This window comes from Physella acuta, unplaced genomic scaffold, assembly GCF_028476545.2.
Source record: "Physella acuta isolate Inbredline_101_S28 unplaced genomic scaffold, ASM2847654v3 ptg001084l, whole genome shotgun sequence".
NCBI classification, from domain to species: Eukaryota; Metazoa; Mollusca; class Gastropoda; family Physidae; genus Physella; species Physella acuta.
In genome coordinates, this window is record NW_026732601.1 from 43,957 (window position 1) to 64,334 (window position 20,378).

At 38.9% G+C, this 20,378-nt stretch overlaps 1 protein-coding gene across 1 annotated transcript; it reads right to left on the minus strand.

The window, feature by feature from the left end:
• Window positions 1–13,502: 13,502 nt before the first annotated feature.
• On the minus strand, window positions 13,503–19,329 carry LOC131955597 (uncharacterized; the record flags this gene model as incomplete). Its single annotated transcript, XM_059319773.1, has 2 exons — window positions 19,295–19,329; window positions 13,503–14,398 (listed from the first exon to the last, which is right to left on the minus strand). Coding segments are annotated over exons 1-2 (931 nt in total), but the record flags the coding sequence as incomplete, so codon positions are not given.
• Window positions 19,330–20,378: the final 1,049 nt, after the last annotated feature.

Consider the following 20,378-nt stretch of genomic DNA (forward strand, 5'->3'; position numbering starts at 1 on the left):
GTCCACGTGAATGTAATGTCCACGTGAATATAATGTCCGTGTGAATGTAATGTCCACGTGAATGTAATGTCCACGTGAATGTAATGTCCACGTGAATGTAATGTCCACGTGAATGTAATGTCCACGTGAATATAATGTCCGTGTGAATATAATGTCCGTGTGAATATAATGTCCGTGTGAATATAATGTCCACGTGAGTATAATGTCCACGACAGTTTAATGTCCAGGCAAACGTAATGTTCAATTGGCATTTAATAGTGTTTTACCAAATGCAAATAAATAGACTTTTCAATGTAAGTAGTTAACTAATAATAAATTAAAAATAAATTTAAATTGTTGCGATTTTAAAATAAAGTCAATTGTTAGCATGTACAGCTATGCATCTTATTTAAGTGTACCCGCCTTGATGTATGTAGTAATTACATTAGTCGTGCGTGGTTTGAATCAAATCAATTAGAAAAAAAGTTAATTAGTTTCACAGAAATATTTTTTTAATTAACCACCTGAGTCGGTGGCCGACAGGACTTTGTTGATAGCGACACAAGGGGAAGTCACTCCAGCTAATCACAAATCTCGCTAATAACCCCGCGAGTTAATTGAGACACTAATTAATTAATCCTCTGGGTTCTGACATCCTATAGAATGTGTGTGATGTGAATGTTTGATGCCAGAATATGTCCCCCCCCCCCATCCACACACACAAAATAATGTTTTCGTAGCTAATTTTCATTAATTAATTACCCCTAATTTTCTTAAATCGGCGTAGAAATTACTTAAACAAATTTGGTAAAACTGCGATTCATTGAGTGTGATGAAGTTTATCTTTTAAAAATCAACCCACAAAATTGTGTCAGTCTTGACTGAAAAGGATGCGAGACTGTCAGTTCTCATGTGCGGTTTAGGATAAAATCACAATGGAACAGCTTTTAGAAAATAATGCAAATCCCTTGTTGTAAGACAATATGCTTAGCTACATGCAATATTTTTAGGCCTGTGTGTCACTGGATAACAGGATAAGAAATTTGTCTTTGTTGCTTTGTTGCTTTGTTTTTCATTTTTAAAATTTAAATCAGAATATAAATGTGTCAAAAGTAGTGAGTGGTGTTGTCTGGTGCGTTAAAATTTTGATCGGACGGGAGGTAGTGGCAAGTTTAGTAACAAGTGAAAGTAGATTTAGTGCCAAGTTTTTGCATAAAGTGACTTTGTGTCAAGATTTGGTGACAAATAATTGTGGCCCATTTGTTTTATGTCAAATTTTACTGACAAGTTTTATAGCTCATATTTGGGACCATCTTTGCGACAAGTTTAACTGCCAAGTTTTGTTGGCAAATTTCAGTAGGCTTACTTGCTATACAACATAACGAAAAGATGGACCAGCTTCGCTTTTAGTGTAAAGTTACTTACATATGGAAATACACGTCGCTACAAACACAGATTCGTGTAGGCCTATATATATATATATATATATATATATATATATATATATATATATATATATATATATATATATATATATATATATATATATAGTATACAGTTGTTCCTTGAAATCGAACTTCTAATCCATTACAAAGGTAATAACCGTCTCTAATAGGACTGGACGGTATGATGAATGGATTGAGAAAACTCGCCCTCTCAATTATAACAAGCAGCCAGTTTATCAAACGATTGTCTGAATTCTGTATGACTGGTCATCGTCTTCTGCTGGCCTGTAAAGTCCGATAGAGCCCGAGTCTGAAAACTCTGAGACAAATCTATTTACCGGCACAGAGACTAGACTTACTGATAAATTTAACGAGAAATTAGATCGTTGCCAATTGGGTGGGGGTCTTGCTGACTTCCCTTGGGAAGAATTCATTGTCTGGGGGAATAATGGGTAGGGTGGGGAAGGGGGGAGGATGATTATCATCGTTTAAAAGTTGAAATGTTCGTTGTATTTTGTTGTGTTGAAAGGAGTTAGGGATATTGAGAAATAAATGATGTAGTGGTTTTTGGGATTTTTTTCCTTGTTTGGGGTGAGTTAGACTATTGGGTAATACCAGTATAGTGAGTTTGAGCAGTATTATAACAGGGTTAGGCCATTGGGTGATACTTTATAGTGAGTTGGGGCAGTATTATAAGAGAGCTAGGCAAGTTAGGCAAGTAACATAACGAAATTAGGCAAGTAGATTTACATAGTTATGACAATAACATATTGATATATAGCAGAGCCCAGTAACATAACATAGGTGAGTAACTTTATATTACTTAGAACATTAACTAACACATAGTTAGGTGAGTAGCTTTACATATGAAAATAACATAATATAAGTAAGTAACATAACATAATTAGGCCAGTAATATAACATACTTTGGCAAGTAGCTTTACACAGGACAATAACATAATATAGTTAATAATTCATATAATATAATTAGGCCAGTAATTTAATATACTTTGGCATGTAACTTTTCATAGTTAGGGCGTAGCTTAAAATATTTTAATAAGTAACATCACAGAGATGAACCAATAACATAACATAACTAGGCTAGTAATATAACAAAGATTGCCTATGTAATCTGACGTTTGCCCATTACACTCAAGTAAAAAAAAAGTTCTGGCAACAATTCTAGGTCTCCCAGTGTGTTTTATGAGCGGATCAATGACGTCATAATGTGCAGCGAAGCGTGAGATGACGCAATATTCTTCTTTTGAGATTAACTTGGCTGTTTACCTAGGCTGTGAAGCGCTGGAGCCTTGGTCTTTGGACAGATACAAAAATGGCGGATGTGTCTCACATTCAGGGATGGTGGGGGTGGGGGGGGGGAGGGGGATGTGTCGAAAGAGAGCACTCATTGGATAACACAGGCAAGTAGAGTTGAACATGCAAATACGGATGATTTGATATTCGATAGCTGGGGAATACTGGGTACTTTTGGATCTAAGACTTTCCTGTCAATTACCCCCCCCCTACCGGTCATTTCCCATCGTTATTAACCCCTTACGTCAATTACCCCACTGAATGTATACCCCCCTTTGAATACCAATTATTCCTATCCATGTCCATAAACCTATCCAACATCCTTACCCTATCCATGTCCATAAACCTATCCAACATCCTTACCCTATCCTTGTCCATATACCTATCCAACACCCTTACCCTATCCTTGTCCATATACCTATCCAACACCTTTACCCTATCCTTGTCCATATACCTATCCAACACCCTTACCCTATCCTTGTCCATATACCTATCCAACACCTTTACCCTATCCTTGTGCCTAACTTATCGTTAACTTCTCTATGGGATCTGTAACAACAAAAGACCGGTCGGATGGGGGGGAGGGGGGGTGATTGACTGGGAGAGAGGGGAATGTCCCCTCGGCATTTTTTGGGGGCGGAGGCAGAGTACATAGGAGTCACTACCAAGGGGGGGGGGGATAATATAAGCTCAATGTACTTAAACGCCCGCTAGCACTTCCATACTTTGGCGTTTCTTTTTACAACCAGAATTGTTGCGTCAAGGTTGAGGTTGTTTCAGCGTTGATGGTTAGAACTAGGGTTAGGTTTAAGTTGAAAAATAAATAGAAACTGTTAGGGAAATTAGCATAATCCGAGAAAGATTTGTAATAAAATGTCAACAGATAAGTGGGATTACGATGCAATATTCAAGATTACCACTGAACTTAATTATTGATAATCTTTTGACCTTCTCGTTACTCCCCTCCCCAGGCTCCTAACTCCAGCCTTAAACTCCTTCCCCCCACCCCCCGCCTTTCTAGGATTCTGAAGTCGATCCAATTTCCTGCTCTGATGGTTGGGCGCAGGGTAGATAACTTGAGGAGCAAAGTTCTATAATCCAGGCAGAAGGGGAGAGAAGCGGCCGAGTAGTTGTAGAGAAACAATTTTCGCCATCAATTTGTTCGGTGTCACGTGCGACACGGGCAGCTCTTTTGGTGAGCACACACGTCGGTGATCAGGTCGTAAAGGTCAAGGGCAACAAGCTGGAGGTCATGGATTCAAGTTCGTGTTGCACGCTAGGTCATCTCTTCAAGGTCACGCGTTTCATGCTGGGTGACATATTTCAAGGTCAAGAGCTTCATTCTTGAGTTCATCTCTTCAAGGTCATGTGTGTACATCGGAGGTCCTCTCGTGAAGGTCACCTGTATCATGTTGGAGGTCATCTCTTCAAGTTCAAAGGTAAACCAATATACATTGATGGTCGCCTGACATTGGTTATGAATTTGTAAGTGGTAGGTCCTCCAAAGTAGATGATTAGTTCATTACGTCTGTAGGTCAGTTGACGTAACCTCTAGCCAGTGGTTCTCACGAAAATACGAAGTGACGCTTCGTCCACACGTTACACTATTGAAGGGGATCTCTACACAGGGAGGACAGAGATGGGGGGGGGGATGGTTTCAAGATAGTTGAAAGGTGCCCAACTTTACAGGTAGCATGTTGTAGTGCCAGGTGCTTAAGGTGAGAGTTGCTGTGTGTGTGGGGGGGGGGGGGGTCGCTCATGGGGTCTCTTGGATATTTTTAGCGACCAAAACTTTTATTAAAGAAATCCCTTGGTTTTATTTTGTGCATTTTAGTTTAAGCTAATTATTATGTTGTCGGTAATGTGTTTGGTGTGGGGTCATGTCATAAAGTCACGCTGAGACTCCGTCAGAGTCAAGGTCTCCGTGAGGTTAAGGGGTCACACACTGACGTCACTAATACATGACAACAGCTCACGGCTGAAGATGACCCAGCACCTAAAGGGAGAGAACTTGAGTAGCGTGTCTAAAATTAGAACAGGTTGCGCAGAAAACTCCAGGCAGTTCACCAAACTCTGGTCAAGATAACTTGTCATATAAACAAGGATGTGCTTGCTTTAAAAACTTATCAAGTAATAAATTTAAAAAAAATAATTTAAATAAAAATGCAAAAATATTTTAATTGCTTTATCATTTAATTAGATGTGACGAAAATGATGTGCTTGCAAAATCTACGATGTAAAAAAAATAATTAATTAGTCTGAGTTCTGCGATTTGACATTAACAGCATCGGTTATTGTTTCAGTGTGATCTTTTGTTCTGTTTCTCCAACCCTTTGTTCTCTTTGCCCAACCCTACAACCCTATTGTATCCTTTGCTCAACCCTACAACCCTATTGTATCCTTTGCCCAACCCTACAACCCTATTGTATCCTTTGCCCAACCCTACAACCCTATTGTATCCTTTGCCCAACCCTACAACCCTATTGTATACCCAATCCTACAACCCTATTGTATCCTTTGCCCAACCCTACAACCCTATTGTCCCCTTTGCCCAACCCTACAACCCTATTGTATCCTTTGTCTAACCCAATTGTTCCCTTTGTTAAACCCAACAACCCAATTATTCTGTACTCAGTGTAAACGAAACAATACAAGTTTTGATGAAACAATTGCTGGCAACTTCACATTTGCTGCAAACAAAAGGCTCTACAGCCTATAAAAGGGAATCAGGTGCAGATAATAATATTTTTTTTTGTTGTTGGGAAAATGGCAGAAATCACATTCAATTAAATTTTTAAACAATTATCAGCCAACATTTTTTTTTATATCGTAGAAGTTAAAGCACATGAACACAGTGCTGGTGAATGCTGGGACAAAATATGTGTTGGCCAAACTTGAGACTTTTTATCATGAACATTTTTTTAACGCTGACCTATACCATGTCATAATGTGGGTAGCTGGGTGTGGCTGGCAATGGGGAGATGAAATAAGCAAGTTATTTTGGGACAGAATGTCCAGGGTTCTACCTGTTGTCATCCTGTTTTAAGACATGGCGAATAAGCAGGGATGTTAAATCAAAGAAGGACTGTGGTCAAGGGCAAGACTTCTGACAAATGAGTGACCCCCTCAATAACCCATCACACTAATGAGTAACCCCTCAATAGCCCATCACACAAACGAGTGACCCCTCAATAGCCCATCACACTAATGAGTAACCCCTCAATAGCCCATCACACAAACGAGTGACCCCTCAATAGCCCATCACACAAATGAGTGACCCCTCAATAACAGATCACACAAACGAGTGACCCCTCAATATCTCATCACCCAAACGAGTGACCCTTCAATAACCCATACTACAAATGAGTGACCCCTTATAGCCCATCACACAAATGAGTGACCCCTCAATAGCCCATCACACAAATGAGTGACCCTTCAATATCCCTTCCGACAAATGAGTGACCCCTCAATATCCCATCACACAAATGAGTGACCCCTCAATATCCCATCACACAAATGAGTGACCTCTCAATATCCCATTACACAAATGAGTGACCCCTCAATAGCCCATCACACAAATGAGTGACCCCTCAATAGCCCATCACACAAATGAGTGACCCCTCAATAACCCATCACACAAATGAGTGACCCCTCAATATCCATCACACAAATGAGTGACCCCTATACAGCCCATCACACAAATAAGTGACCCCTCAATATCCCATCACACAAATGAGTGACCCCTCAATAGTCCATCACACAAACAAGCAACCACAACACCCAATCCACTGGCTTATCTTCCCACAAATGCTCCAGATTATCCAACTCCCAAGGGAGATAAATTTGATTAGCCCCGTACAGCATAGGGTTATTTCCCCTGAAGATTTAGAGCGTCGGTGACATCTAGTTGCTGCTGGTCAGAATCTTCTAGAAATATGACGTCCTAGCCTAAGGCGTTCAGGAGTTCCGTCCCTTGTATGACGTCGTTTTTATTTCTTGATGGGAATTTGTGAAGAGGTGGGATGTTATTTCACGGCATGCAAATCTTAGGTTATTTGTTGTTGTTGACATAAAGGGAGGGAATTACAAGAAAATGGTACTGTAAAACTGATAAATTAAGCGACCACACGTACATAACACTACTAATTAACTATGACAATATTTAATGACAGTCGGGTTGGGAGTGAAGTGGCACATAGTATCAGATCTGCGTCTACTTATACGACAACCAGATTTAAACTACTCATTAATCAACCACACAGGATTAAATTTTGTAAAGCGATTAGTTTTTAAGAATTACCAAAAATATCATTATACTTTTCAGCCAATATAGTATCGTGTTAGTGTGTCTAATCGTTGGGTCGTGGTTTTGATTAAGGTGGGGGTATGGGCTGGATTAAGGCTACAAATAGAATTCAGGTACTGAAAAAAAATTGGTTTGTTTACGATTACCAAACTACTAATTTCAGTAAGCGAAATTCAATAAAATAATAAAAATATCCAATCTACTAGAAACTAAATTCCCAGTAAAAAAGTCACAAAAGTTTGTTTTTGTAAAATTTTGTAAATTTTATGGTTTTAATGTCACAATAATTTATGGTTTGTTTTTAAATTGTGTACGTTTTGATGATAGTTTGAATGTCATTAGTTATTGTTACATTTGGGAATTATAGCAAGATTACGACATATATTTACTACTCTATTTACACAACAAAGAACGGGTTTATTTATTTCAAATAAATGAACTTAATTTTTATTCGCTGTGTAAATTATTTTATGGATATTTTACTTGTCGCTTTTGATTCTGATTACATCAGAGGCGTAGCTAGGGGAGGGCGGGGAGGGCGGCCGCCCCGGGCGCCGACCCTAGGGGGGCGCCAAAAGGGGTAGAAAAAAAAATTAAAAGCTAATTTTAAGCTGCAGTTTTGAATTATAAACAGTCAAAGTAAAGAAATTTAACGGCGGGGAGCCTTTGCATACTGATTTAACTGTTTTCTACCTTGGTTGTGTAACTGTAAAACGTATATCTTTAAGAAACAGTGACCGGAAAAACCGCTTTCCAGCTTTACTAGATGGGGGGGGGGCGCTTTTTCGAAGACTAAAATCTGGAAAATTCACACCGGATTAAGGAATAAACCGATATCGCCCAGAAAAGAAACCCATTGAACTAAAGAGTATTTTACGATTGTGTAACATAAAAAAGATTTAGCAGACTGTCTTAGCGGGTGGATGGAAAGCGACACTCTTTGCCAAAATTTTAAGAGAGAAGAAAATTAGTATATTGTACTGATTATTACTTTGTTCAACCTAACTGATAATTCTAAATTGCAATATTGGCCTACCATTATTGAAATTGTTCTAAAGACACGAGCAAAAGTAGACCAAATAAGGCTGGCACCTTCTACAAAATAACTCTAAAGCAGTGGTTCTTAACTTTTTGGAGTACCGAACCCAACCAGTTTCATTCATATGCGCAATCACCGAACCCTCTTTAATAGTTATCGTCCACAATGACAAAATCCGATCGTGAATCCTATGAGTCGGGTGTGTGTCTTGACCAGTGTTTCTTCCAGACTTTTTTTCTCCGGGGGCACTTAAAATTTTCGGGGGGGGGGGGGGGGGGGGGGGCGGTAGACTTTCTTCGGGGGGGGGGGGGGGCGGACACTGTTAAAGGTATATATTTTCTATATAAATTATATACATTTCAGTTCGTACGGGGGGGGGGGGGGCGTTAGAATTTTTTCGGGGGCTTTGCCCCCCCCCCCCCCCCCGAAGTGATGCCTGGAAGAAACTCTGGTCTTGACATCCGCGGAAACCCTGAGACTGAATTACTAAAAAACCTCTCGGGTTCGATGGAGCCCACTGTTCTAAGCTCTTTTGATTTTCTACTTTTTTTATTCGTTTCGGCATCTTAAGGGGAATTTAATTAGCGTCCAGTGAAGTTTTAGGGAACGACAATCAGCGTAATTGTTAATTTTTTTCCAGACTGTCGCACACACAAACACACACGCATATATATATATATATATATATATATATATATATATATATATATATATATATATATATATATATATATATATATATATATATATATATATATATGGGGGCGCCAAAATGAAAGTTCGCCCCGGGCGCCGGGAGGGGTCGCTACGCCTCTGGATTACATATATATATATATATATATATATATATATATATATATATATATATATATATATATATATATATATATATATATATATATATACATTTTCTTGTTTATTCCCGCTCACCATAATGTGCCCACATTAAGCGCTGTGTATTTATCCACGCCGATAAATCTGCTATTAAATGTTTAACTTTAGAAACCGGACAAATTGTCTACAGCCTGCTTAACCGGCCTCAATCAACTCAGGTGGATTTAATTCCAGTTGAATCACGTGATTAAAGGGACCAAGTTGATTGGTGGATGCTGGTTCTCTCATCAAGGGGGTCTAATTCTGTTAAATCTGGTCGCGGGCTAATGAGAATCTAATTAGTCCGCGTTCATTCATTAGTTGGCCCGGACCCTCGTCCGCCAAGATGGCGGCCGTCTGATGGCGACTGACGATTGACGTCCAGAACGAGGCTGTGTTGTCACGTGATTGTGTGAAGACTAGGTAGACGATTGGTTGATTTGTTAGCACACAACGATAGATAGGCATACAGACAGACAGGCGATAGACGGAAGATAGGCGGACATCAGGCGAACGACTTTCAAATGATAGACAGACAGACGACAGACGAATAAGAAAAAGGTGGACAAAAGACTGTCCTATTAACGTCAGAAGGTACGGAGTGGCCTAGTGGTAGAGAGCTGGACTGCTAACCCGTAAGTCTCGAGTTCGAATCCGGCTTCAACTCTGTAGACCGTATCTGAGTCCCCCAGCTCTGGTGGGTACCTTACTCAAGTGATGATAGTGCTGTTCACACTATTATATGCCGAGGTCACAAAAAAAGTAAACTCTAACGTCAGACTAATAATGGACCAGCAAACAACAGACGAGCTAAATACAGACAGAAAATAGATAGACCAGGAGCAAACAGGAGACAAATGACTGAGTGATGACAGACTGGCAGAAGGAAGACAGACTAATGGTAGACAGAAAACTGACATATGATAGACAGACGACAAAAATCAGAGAACAGACAGAAAACAGACACAGACACATGAGAAACAGTTAACATACACCGACAAATGAAAAAGACAGACACAGACAATTGACAGACTAACACAGACAAATGACAGACGGACGGAATACCGAACGACAGAAAGATGACGGACGGAAGACAGACAGACCTATTAATAAATGTGTGTATTGATCTATTGTAGGCTGAGAAAGGATCCAGCTTCATTATGGGCGTCAGGACCGGAAACTGTCTCAGAGTTCCGCTGTTTCTTCATTAGAACTTCGTCACAATAGACAGAGGCTTTTAAAAATACATTTAATAAAAAATATTTTAAAAAAAAAACGTCAATGTGATGTGATTGAGATCTATAGGATTCGGTAGTGATCTAACTTCAATTATTTTCTTAATTTTTTTTCTCTCTTATCGATTTTTTTGTATTTCATGTAATCTGTTTTTTATGTAACCACGTTGGCATAAAGACGTTTACATTAGAAAACAAAATACTTTTTTTTTTTCTATCTAAAGATAAACAGTGTAAAGAGAAAATAACAGTCTTTAAAATATAAAGCTGTATAGTGTACGTAAAAAATATATTTTGAGATATGGAAAGCGAATCAAGATGGGAAAACGAGCAAAAATCTGACCGGAAGTGTGCACTGCTGGAGCTGCACTGGCTGATCACGCATGCGTAGTGATCAAATTAACGTTTAGCGTTTCACAGGTCTCCCAGCTAAAAATAGATTTTTTGCAGCAGATTATTAAAAGAACATGATATGTTTTTTTTTAAAGGTCGTGAAGATATCTGGTTTGAAATGTTGAGTGTGGACGGAGGGTGTGTGTGTGGGAGGGGGTGGGAGATTATATATGAATTGGGCACCAGCATTTAGCAATATTTTTATATCATAAAAAAACGGATCCACAAAACTTTTCAAAATATTTAATTTTTCTCACTACTCTTGGTAACAGGGCATTTCTATAGCTTTATGTTGATTGTATCTCAATTATCAATGTCTTAAAACCACAATTTTAACGCTCTTAAAATACTTTTGAAACACACATACGCACACGCCCACAACCAAACACACACACACGTTTATATATATATATATATATATATATATATATATATATATATATATATATATATATATATATATATATATAGGTTCGATGGAACAAATTTTGACCCCATGGACTAAATCCTGCCTACGCCACTGAATTGACATACCCATCATATTCCTCCTTGAGATTTGAATTGTAGACATTGAAAGAACAACCCCTTATATTCACAATCTTCACCTTGAAATGTCCAAGTTTTAAAGAAAACAAAAATATCTTCCGTGTTTCGATTTTTTTTGGGGATGGCTCAATGCAAAGAAGAAAAAAAACCGCCAAACCGGCCTTTGAAGTTTTAGTATTGGTCGATGGCAGAAAGTGCTGGCATTACGGATGCTATTAAGGATTGATGTCGTCACCTCTCTCCTGTCTAGGGGGCGGGGGAAAAGACACGGTTTGAAAATTTTGTTAAAAAGTTTAAAATCGATTCTGGTGATCGATCTGAAGATGAAATAATTAGAGGGGGTGGGGGGGGGGGGTGATTGGTGAGAATGGGGTCAAGATGGCTGCCAAATTTCGTTGGCACGTGGTAAGTAGGTCATTAGATGATTGGATGCTAACGGATAGGTAATGACCAGACACGGGAGGGTCTCGTCCGCTTTTGTGTACGGGGTGGGTGGGGAGGGGGAAAGGGGGGGGGGGGTCTCGTCTGCTTTTGTGTACGGGGGTGGGTGGGGAGGGGGAAAGGGGGGGGGAGAGACTGTCTGGCCGTAAGACGATGTCAATTTTCGGTACTTTGTCGTTTTTTTTCGGTGATGGGACAATGTCGTTTTTTTTCGGTGATGGTACAATGTCGGTTTTTTTTCGGTGATGGTACAATGTCGTTTTTTTTCGGTGATGGGACAATGTCGTTTTTTTTTCGGTGATGGTACAATGTCGTTTTTTTTCGGTGATGGTACAATGTCGTTGTTTTTTCCGGTGATGTACAATGTCTTATAACGGTGCTTGGACAATGTCGTTTTTTGATGCTAGAACACTGTCGTTTTCGGTTTTTGTACAATGTCGTTTTTTTCGGCGCCGGGGCTATATCGTTTTTCTATTCTAAAAAAAATTTCATTTTTTTATGCTAGAAAAATCTTTTACGTGAGTTCTGAGCTATATTCACCGATTATCGGATTTTGTTGGAATAGGATGTGCTGACTAAGGATGTCAGCAATAGACCGTATTTGTTGCACTGTGCTAGACATGCGTAAGCCATACACGTCTTAAGATACCCATAGTGTTCATCCGTCTTGAGCTAGCTCGAATCCAGTTCTAGGTCCCAGCGATTTGAATAGAATTATCACGGCAAATGGTCAGGCTGGAAAATTAAACAAGTATAAAAAAAAAATTACAATAACGATTGGGAAAAAAAATCATCGAGACCGTCGGTTATCTCCCCTTGTGCTACTGAAAAGCCCATAGTAATCTTTACATTAATTTTTAATTAATAGTTTATTTCAAATTAGGGTGAAACTTAAATATATTAACTATTTTTTTCTGGCAGGTTTGAAAACAAAACCGCTACTCTACACAGACACAGACCCATACACCCACCACACAGACACAACACCCACACAGAAAAACCACACACACACATCACCCACACACATACCACCCACCACACAGACACCCACACTCAACCAGACCCCCCACACACATACTCACACACACAGACATCTACCCACACACAGAGCCCACCCACACAAACGCCCACATACACAGACACCCACACACACAACCAGACACCCCCACACACAGACACCTACCCACACACAGAACCCACCCACAAAGACGCCCACCCACAAACATTTGACCTAAGTAAAAACAAATTTTACACCTCACAGAATATATCACCAGAATGTACAGGTGACTTTGTAGTTCTGTACTGCCTCCCTTTAATTTATTTGTTATTCTAATGGACGAGTCCAGCCCAACTTTTTTTCTCTCTTCTAGAACACACTCCCATTGTCGACTCATTTTCCCCATTAGTCTAAGTAGCCATTACATCCACATTACCCTACCTGTTACTTGTTAAAATAATTACCCACATTGGGCGTTACCGTGAATTAACGTCAAGAATAAAAATTGTCTTATAATTAACTTGCAACGATCGTTGAAAGGACGTGTCAATATTTTCCCCCTTGTAGGCATGTCCCTGTATCGGACAAATATATCCGGACGTTAATTGTCCGTTTGTTGATTGATATAGAGAGGGGCCAGGTTCCGACAAATTTTCCTTTCATGCGCGCCGGTTAATTTGAATGATTGGATTCAATGATGCGTGACCGAGTGAGTAAATTACAGCTCACCACGCGCGGGCATGTTTTCTCTTCGATATCCCCCTCCCACCCCACAGCACCGGCTGATCCCCGGGCTGTCTTCTCACGCGTAAAATTGGCGGGATACATCTGCTAGTGGGGAGGGGGGGGGGATAGTGGTTTGGGGGATTCGGTACGTATGTAGCTGATTGGTGCTGTACTTAAGAAAAGAAATGTCGATTTTTTTGTCTGGTACCTAAGACTATAGTCAGCTCTATTGTTGGGGGCTGGGACACACGTCCTATAGTCAGCTCTATTGTTGGGGGCTGGGACACACGTTCTAAGACTATAGTTAGCTCTATTGTTGGGGGCTGAGACACACGTCCTAAGGTCAGCTCTATTGTTGGGGGCTGGGACACACGTCCTAAGGTTAGCTCTATTGTTGGGGGCTGGGACACACGTCCTAAGGTCAGCTCTATTGTTGGGGGCTGGGACACACGTCCTAAGGTCAGCTCTATTGTTGGGGGCTGGGACACACGTCCTAAGGCTATAGTTAGCTCTATTGTTGGGGGCTGGGACACACGTCCTAAGGTCAGCTCTATTGTTGGGGGCTGGGACACACGTCCTAAGGTCAGCTCTATTGTTGGGAGCTGGGACACACGTCCTAAGGCTATAGTTAGCTCTATTGTTGGGGGCTGGGACACACGTCCTAAGGCTATAGTTAGCTCTATTGTTGGGGGCTGGGACACACGTCCTAAGACTATAGTCAGCTCTATTGTTGGGGGCTGGGACACACGTCCTAAGGCTATAGTTAGCTCTATTGTTGGGGGCTGGGACACACGTCCTAAGGCTATAGTCAGCTCTATTGTTGGGGGCTGGGACACACGTCCTAAGGTCAGCTCTATTGTTGGAGGCTGAGACACACGTCCTAAGACTATAGTCAGCTCTATTGTTGGGGGCTGGGACACACGTCCTAAGGCTATAGTCAGCTCTATTGTTGGAGGCTGAGACACACGTCCTAAGACTATAGTCAGCTCTATTGTTGGGGGCTGGGACACACGTCCTAAGTTCAGCTCTATTGTGGGGGCTGGGACACACGTCCTAAGGCTATAGTCAGCTCTATTGTTGGGGGCTGGGACACACGTCCTTAGACTGTACGTTGATTTTTTTACCTTTGGGTTGTGACCTCAGAGTATAGCATATTTTGCTAGTTGGCGGTTGGAACTTAAAACCGAAGACTATAGCTTTAATCTTCAGTTGAGGTCTAGGACCTAAGATTTGCGCTTAATCTTTTACTTGAGGAATACGATCTTAGATCTGAGCTTAATCCTTTGGTTGAGGTCTAAGACCTAAGTCGTTAGCTTAATCTTTAGTTGAGGTCTGGGAACTAAGATTTGCGCTTAATCTTTTAGTTGAGGTCAAAGACCTAAGTCGTTAGCTTAATCTTTTGTTTAAGGTCTAGGACCTTAGACAAGAGCTTGATTCTTGATTTCTGATTGGGATCTAAGACTATTGCTTGATTATACTTCTGCTTACTTTGACCAACAGCTGCATTACTACTAGACCTTAAGTAGCTAGCTGTAATACAAAAAAAAAACACCCGATGACCGGCTCGAGTTGAGGCTCTGGTGTCAAGGGTCATCTACCAAATAGACTGGGGTCATGGGTCTAGGATCATATGCGTGATAAATATCCCGCACTTCCATTCCCCCCCCCCCACATAACCCTTAAGTTTACAGTTTTTAAAGCATTTTTGAAGCAAAGATATTTGAAAAAAAAAAGATAAATTATGTCGGGGGAAAATTAAGTATATTATTATATTTATATTTTATCAGCGACGGCGTGGTTGGATGGTAGGGCTAACGACTTCTAGCCCGAAAGTTTCGAGTTCGGATCCCGGGCTCAATTCTCTATGACGTCCCTGAGTCCATCCAGCTCTAATGGGTACCTGATTTAAGTTAGTGAAACCATTGCGGCTTTAAACATTTCTAATAGACGGAGCCAAATGATGGATGTTTTATTTATTGTTATTACAATTTACTGAAAACTGCTAAAATTCAGGAAAAAAATACTTTTTTTAAAATGCAAAATGGTGACGTCACACTGTCAGACCCCCCCCCCCCCCCCCCCCCGCCCCTCAACCTCGACACACCTCGTCAAAAATGTCTACCTTTCCATGACATCCAGTGCCGGCGCCAGGTTATTTAGCGCCCTATGCAAAACTAATTAAAACACCCCCTTTCACACAAATTAATTACTAAAACATGTATAGGAAAACAATTAATTAAAAGTGACATATTAATTTATTGTCAATTGCATACACGTTATAAGAAGACATCAAAATCAAATTTTACTTGCCTCCTTCGTTGCAAAAGTTTGTATTAATTTCTTCAATGCCAATTTGCAAGCGTAACCACATTTTATTGAAACTGTTGCTAAGTGCTGAGTCTACTTTGTAATTTACGAAATAGCTCCCCCCCCCCTTAAAAAAGTTTAAGTGCTCCCCCCCCCCCCTCCCGGGAGAAAAAAGGCTGGTTAAAAAAAACACTTAAAAAGAAAAGTTCTTGTGGTGTTGGGCTCTCTGCAGTCCTCCCAAGGTGTGTTCCAAAACGGAACTTACCTGTTTTTATGACTGTCTTTAGTTATAATTGTAAAATGTCAATATTGTGTGATTATGTAACGATTTTTTGGTTTTAGAAAAATAAAAGGTTATAAATGTTATAGATTCCAGCCTAAAATTGTTATATATAAATCCTTTAGAAGAGGGTGAAAAATATGAAAAGACAATGAATTAGAAGTTTAATTTACGACCAAATCATCCATAAATGACGTCACGCTTTTTTGACGATTTTTACGTCCCCCCTCCCCTCCGTCACACGTCGTCACAAAAAGCCAGACCCCCCCCCCCCCTAAAATGACGTCACACCTCAACCTACAACCCCCCCCCCCCCCCCCCACACACACAAAGTTGCAGTTGAATTTTTTTAAACATCGATATTTTTCCAAAATCTTGTGTAATCTATTACAATTTATTAAAACAGTTATCTAAAACGCGAAATAACGTCTAAAATTCGTTTTCTAACATTGCTTTTTAATAATGCAAAAATGTGACGTCGCAACAGCTGAACCCCCCCCCCCTCCCCCTCATCACACATCGTCACAAAATTACGGACCCCCCTCCCCCCTACGAGTGTGACGTCATTTAAGGATGACCCCTAAGACTGTATGTCTACTAACATAAAGTATTGCAATCTATAACGGCTACTGATGCATTTGTTTTTCAACTTAATAATGTTAAAAAAAACCTACCAAACTATTTTGTTTAGAACTAAAGCTCTATATAATTTTTACAATAGCAAATAATAACTTAAAGTTGTATTTACATGTAAGCGGTCAACCTAAGGTGCAGGAATTTGAAATGAATGTGAAGTTAAGCAACGAATTATCTCCCATTTGAAAAATCCAAATACCAAAATTTTATTCAAGGGAAAAAACTTTCACAAGAATAGCTAAATTAACCAAGTATAACTAAGACATGCTTGAAAAACACAATAAAAAGCTCTAAATTTCATTATTAAATAATTATATTAAAACTTTTATATTAGCTATGTAAACATAGGAAACCAATATATTTTTACATATTGAATACTTAACTGTAGGTTTTGTTTGAAAACATAAAAGCGGTAACTTTATTATAACATACTTCTATTCAATTGCGATGAGATCATTAGTTATTGCATATTTAAAGAGAATTCTTTTACAAAATTTTTGGATCCCCTAAATAAAGGGACACCTTTCAACAATCAAACACGGGTAACTGTGTCAGACATAGAATTATTGATTAAATAAAAAATAACATTATTTGAAAAAAAAAGGTTACGGTTAGTTATAAATTCCATCCTTTTCAATATTATATATTAATACTTTAAGAGTTATAATATAGATTCCTAAAAAGCTAAACATTTTTCAACTAGAAAACGCCTGCCTATCTTTGGAGTGTGTTCCGTACTGATATAAAATCATCTAACTTACTATATACTCGATATACTCTACTACATTTACAACACATGTCAACTTCGATACCTAAACATAAGTAGACTCGATGCTCCAGAATTATGACACCAACTCGCTTAACTTAACCAAGCTCTACAAATGATACTCCAAATCAACAACGATTTCACTGGACCTACTACTACACTTTAACAGTCAATATAATTCGATACCTTAATACCACAATAATCAATACTCACGAACTCCAGAACTACGATATTCATCACCTGCATTCTCATTTCTCTACTACCAATCAAATTCCATTAGACCTTCAACTACAAAACAGCCGAATAAAAATGATGACACTTTAACACTTCGATACTTGATACCTACAAAACCATACCAGCAACAGCCTTCCACCGTTACTCCTAAATCTAAAAGGTTCATCAAAATTAACCAAACAAGTACAATACTTCGACCACCCCGTCATTAGAAAACTCTGCACACCAGGACAGATTTCTAATTCAAATTCAGAGAAAACAAGACTTACAAGCCCTCTTGAAATTAAATAACCGTTTGAAATGTTCGAAATTTAAATTACGAACTTTTTAAATCGTTTCCTACATCCTTTATGTGACACCAATTAAAAAGGCAAAGTGACTGGTAAAAAGCGCGCCAACCTTTTTAAATTAGGGAGGTGGGGTTGCATTTTCACTATCGCGAATAAATATAGGCATATGTAGACCTAATTTTGGGGTGGGGGTACGTCCTGGGTGCCGAAGTAGATCGCTATACTCCTTTATAGAAGTTATAAATTACTAGGTACTTTTTGATAATAACATTTTACGCTCCCCTAGGGATGGCGCTCTAGGCGACCGCCTAGTTCGCCCTGATGACGTCATACATAGACGACATCCAGAGTAATAATGAAATGTACGAAACAGACGACAGCAAATAGGAATTTAAAGGACTATTTAAAACATAATTATAAATAGTTTTAAACATTTTTATATCAGTAAAACCATAACAAGAAAACAGCAACGGAAAAATTTTTAAAAATGTTTTTTGGAAAAAAATAACAACGGGATTTCCCATGATGCGTCGGTTGTGGGCGAATGTTAAAAATAGATTGCAATCTAATAATCTTTTAAAGTTTCACATTAATTTTTTTTTTTTTTTTTTGTTAAAACTAAAATCCTTTTGAACGGGGCTAGTGTTTGTTAAAACCTTACGAGTCAGAAGTATAAATTTAACTCTGTTGGTAACCCTATGAAGTAGGTATAAACCGAACCATGATTTAAACTACTAGAAGTATAAACCCAACCCCAATTCAGACCCATGACGTGACAGTAAAACCCAACCCTGCTTTAAACCCGATGACGTAGGTATCAACCGAACCATGATTTATAACTTCTAGAAGTATAAACCCAACCCAAGTTCAAACCCATGACGTAAAAGTAAAAACCCAACTCTGATTAAAACCGTCTGGAAGAATAAACCCAACCCTGATTGAGACCCCTACAAGTATAAACCCAACCTTGATTGAAACCCTTAAAAGTATAAACCCAAATATGATTAAAACCGTCTGTAAGAATAAACCCAAACCTGATTGAACCCCACGGTTGAAACCCATTATTTAGCTAAACCTACCCCCAAAAAACTAGTTGAAAGACCAAAGTTTTTTTGGTCAATACGTCACAGAATTTTATGGCTTTCTCTCTCCAGCGGCCGGACTTGACTGGTCTCTGGTTAAACGAACTCGAGTCCGAGCGGTCAGCAGTCTACATCTGACTTGAGGAATCAATGGCGCGGTGTTTGATGGGGGTCCAGTTTAGCTAAGGTATCCGCCGTCGTCTGGTCGGCATTGATTCAATTAATTTCGTCTCATTCTGTTTTAGGTTCAAATCAGACTCCCTAAATCGGGCGTGGATTGGGCATCAAAGTAATTGGTGAACTTAATGAGAACTTTCTGGTGATTTCAAATTTCCACAAATTATATTTCATTATCCGTTGACGTAGTTTGACTAAGGGCTATAAATAGAGTGGTGCCGTACTTACCGTAGGGCTTCCGGTTCAGCGTTTCTTTCAGACATCTTGCTCCGTGGGGCGGGGGGGGGGGGGGGGCTCTTGAAAGTTTGGGGGTGGGGGGGCTGTCTAAATTTTCCGGGGGAATTGGGGACAGACACTGGTAAGTTTTCCTACACTGTAAATGTACCTTTTGTCTTACGTCGCCTAGGTACACCCTTAGTTTTGGGTAATGTCTACATTTAGTTTTTTGTGCGTATTTATCCTCGGAATAAATACAATATTTACTAAAGAATGATAAATATTCATGAGTTATAACATTCTTCTAAAGCTAGAATTTATATTTTAATTTCTAAAAATAAATAATTTTAATGCAAAATTCATCATCTTCTTCTTCGTTCTTAATAGTGTTATACTTAAGAGAATTTCCCCCGATATAATTAAGTATTAGTGTCAACATGTTATGCGCCATAAGGCCCGTTGACTCAGATATCAACATGCTGTTCTTTCTAGATTTGCTTCCAAAGCCTTCGTTCAACCAAGAACAATTCGCTTAAGATCAGCTGCTTGAGTATGGAGTTCTCTCTGCTGGATGGGATGCTGTCTCAGCCAACGAACTTAATTAACTCGGGGTTCGAACTCGTGACTTTAAGAATAAGGAATCATTCCCTCCCCAGCCCGACCATGCCGTTCTCCAAAATTCACCAAATTATTACATAACTGTACAATGTGTATTAGGCACTCATATTTTTTTTTGTAAACCCCAGAAACAGCCAACCAACAATAGACGAACTGAGAAGTAGCGAGGAAGACTTGCAGTTGTATCATTTATACGCATACGAACACCCATGTACCCCCCCCATATATATATATATATATATATATATATATATATATATATATATATATATATATATATATATATATATATATATATATTATAGTTTATTTATTGATAAAATTATATATATATATATATATATATATATATATATATATATATATATATATATATATATATATATATATATAATTTTATCAATAAATAAACTATAATATATATATATATATATATATATATAATTTTATCAATAAATAAACTATAATATATATATAT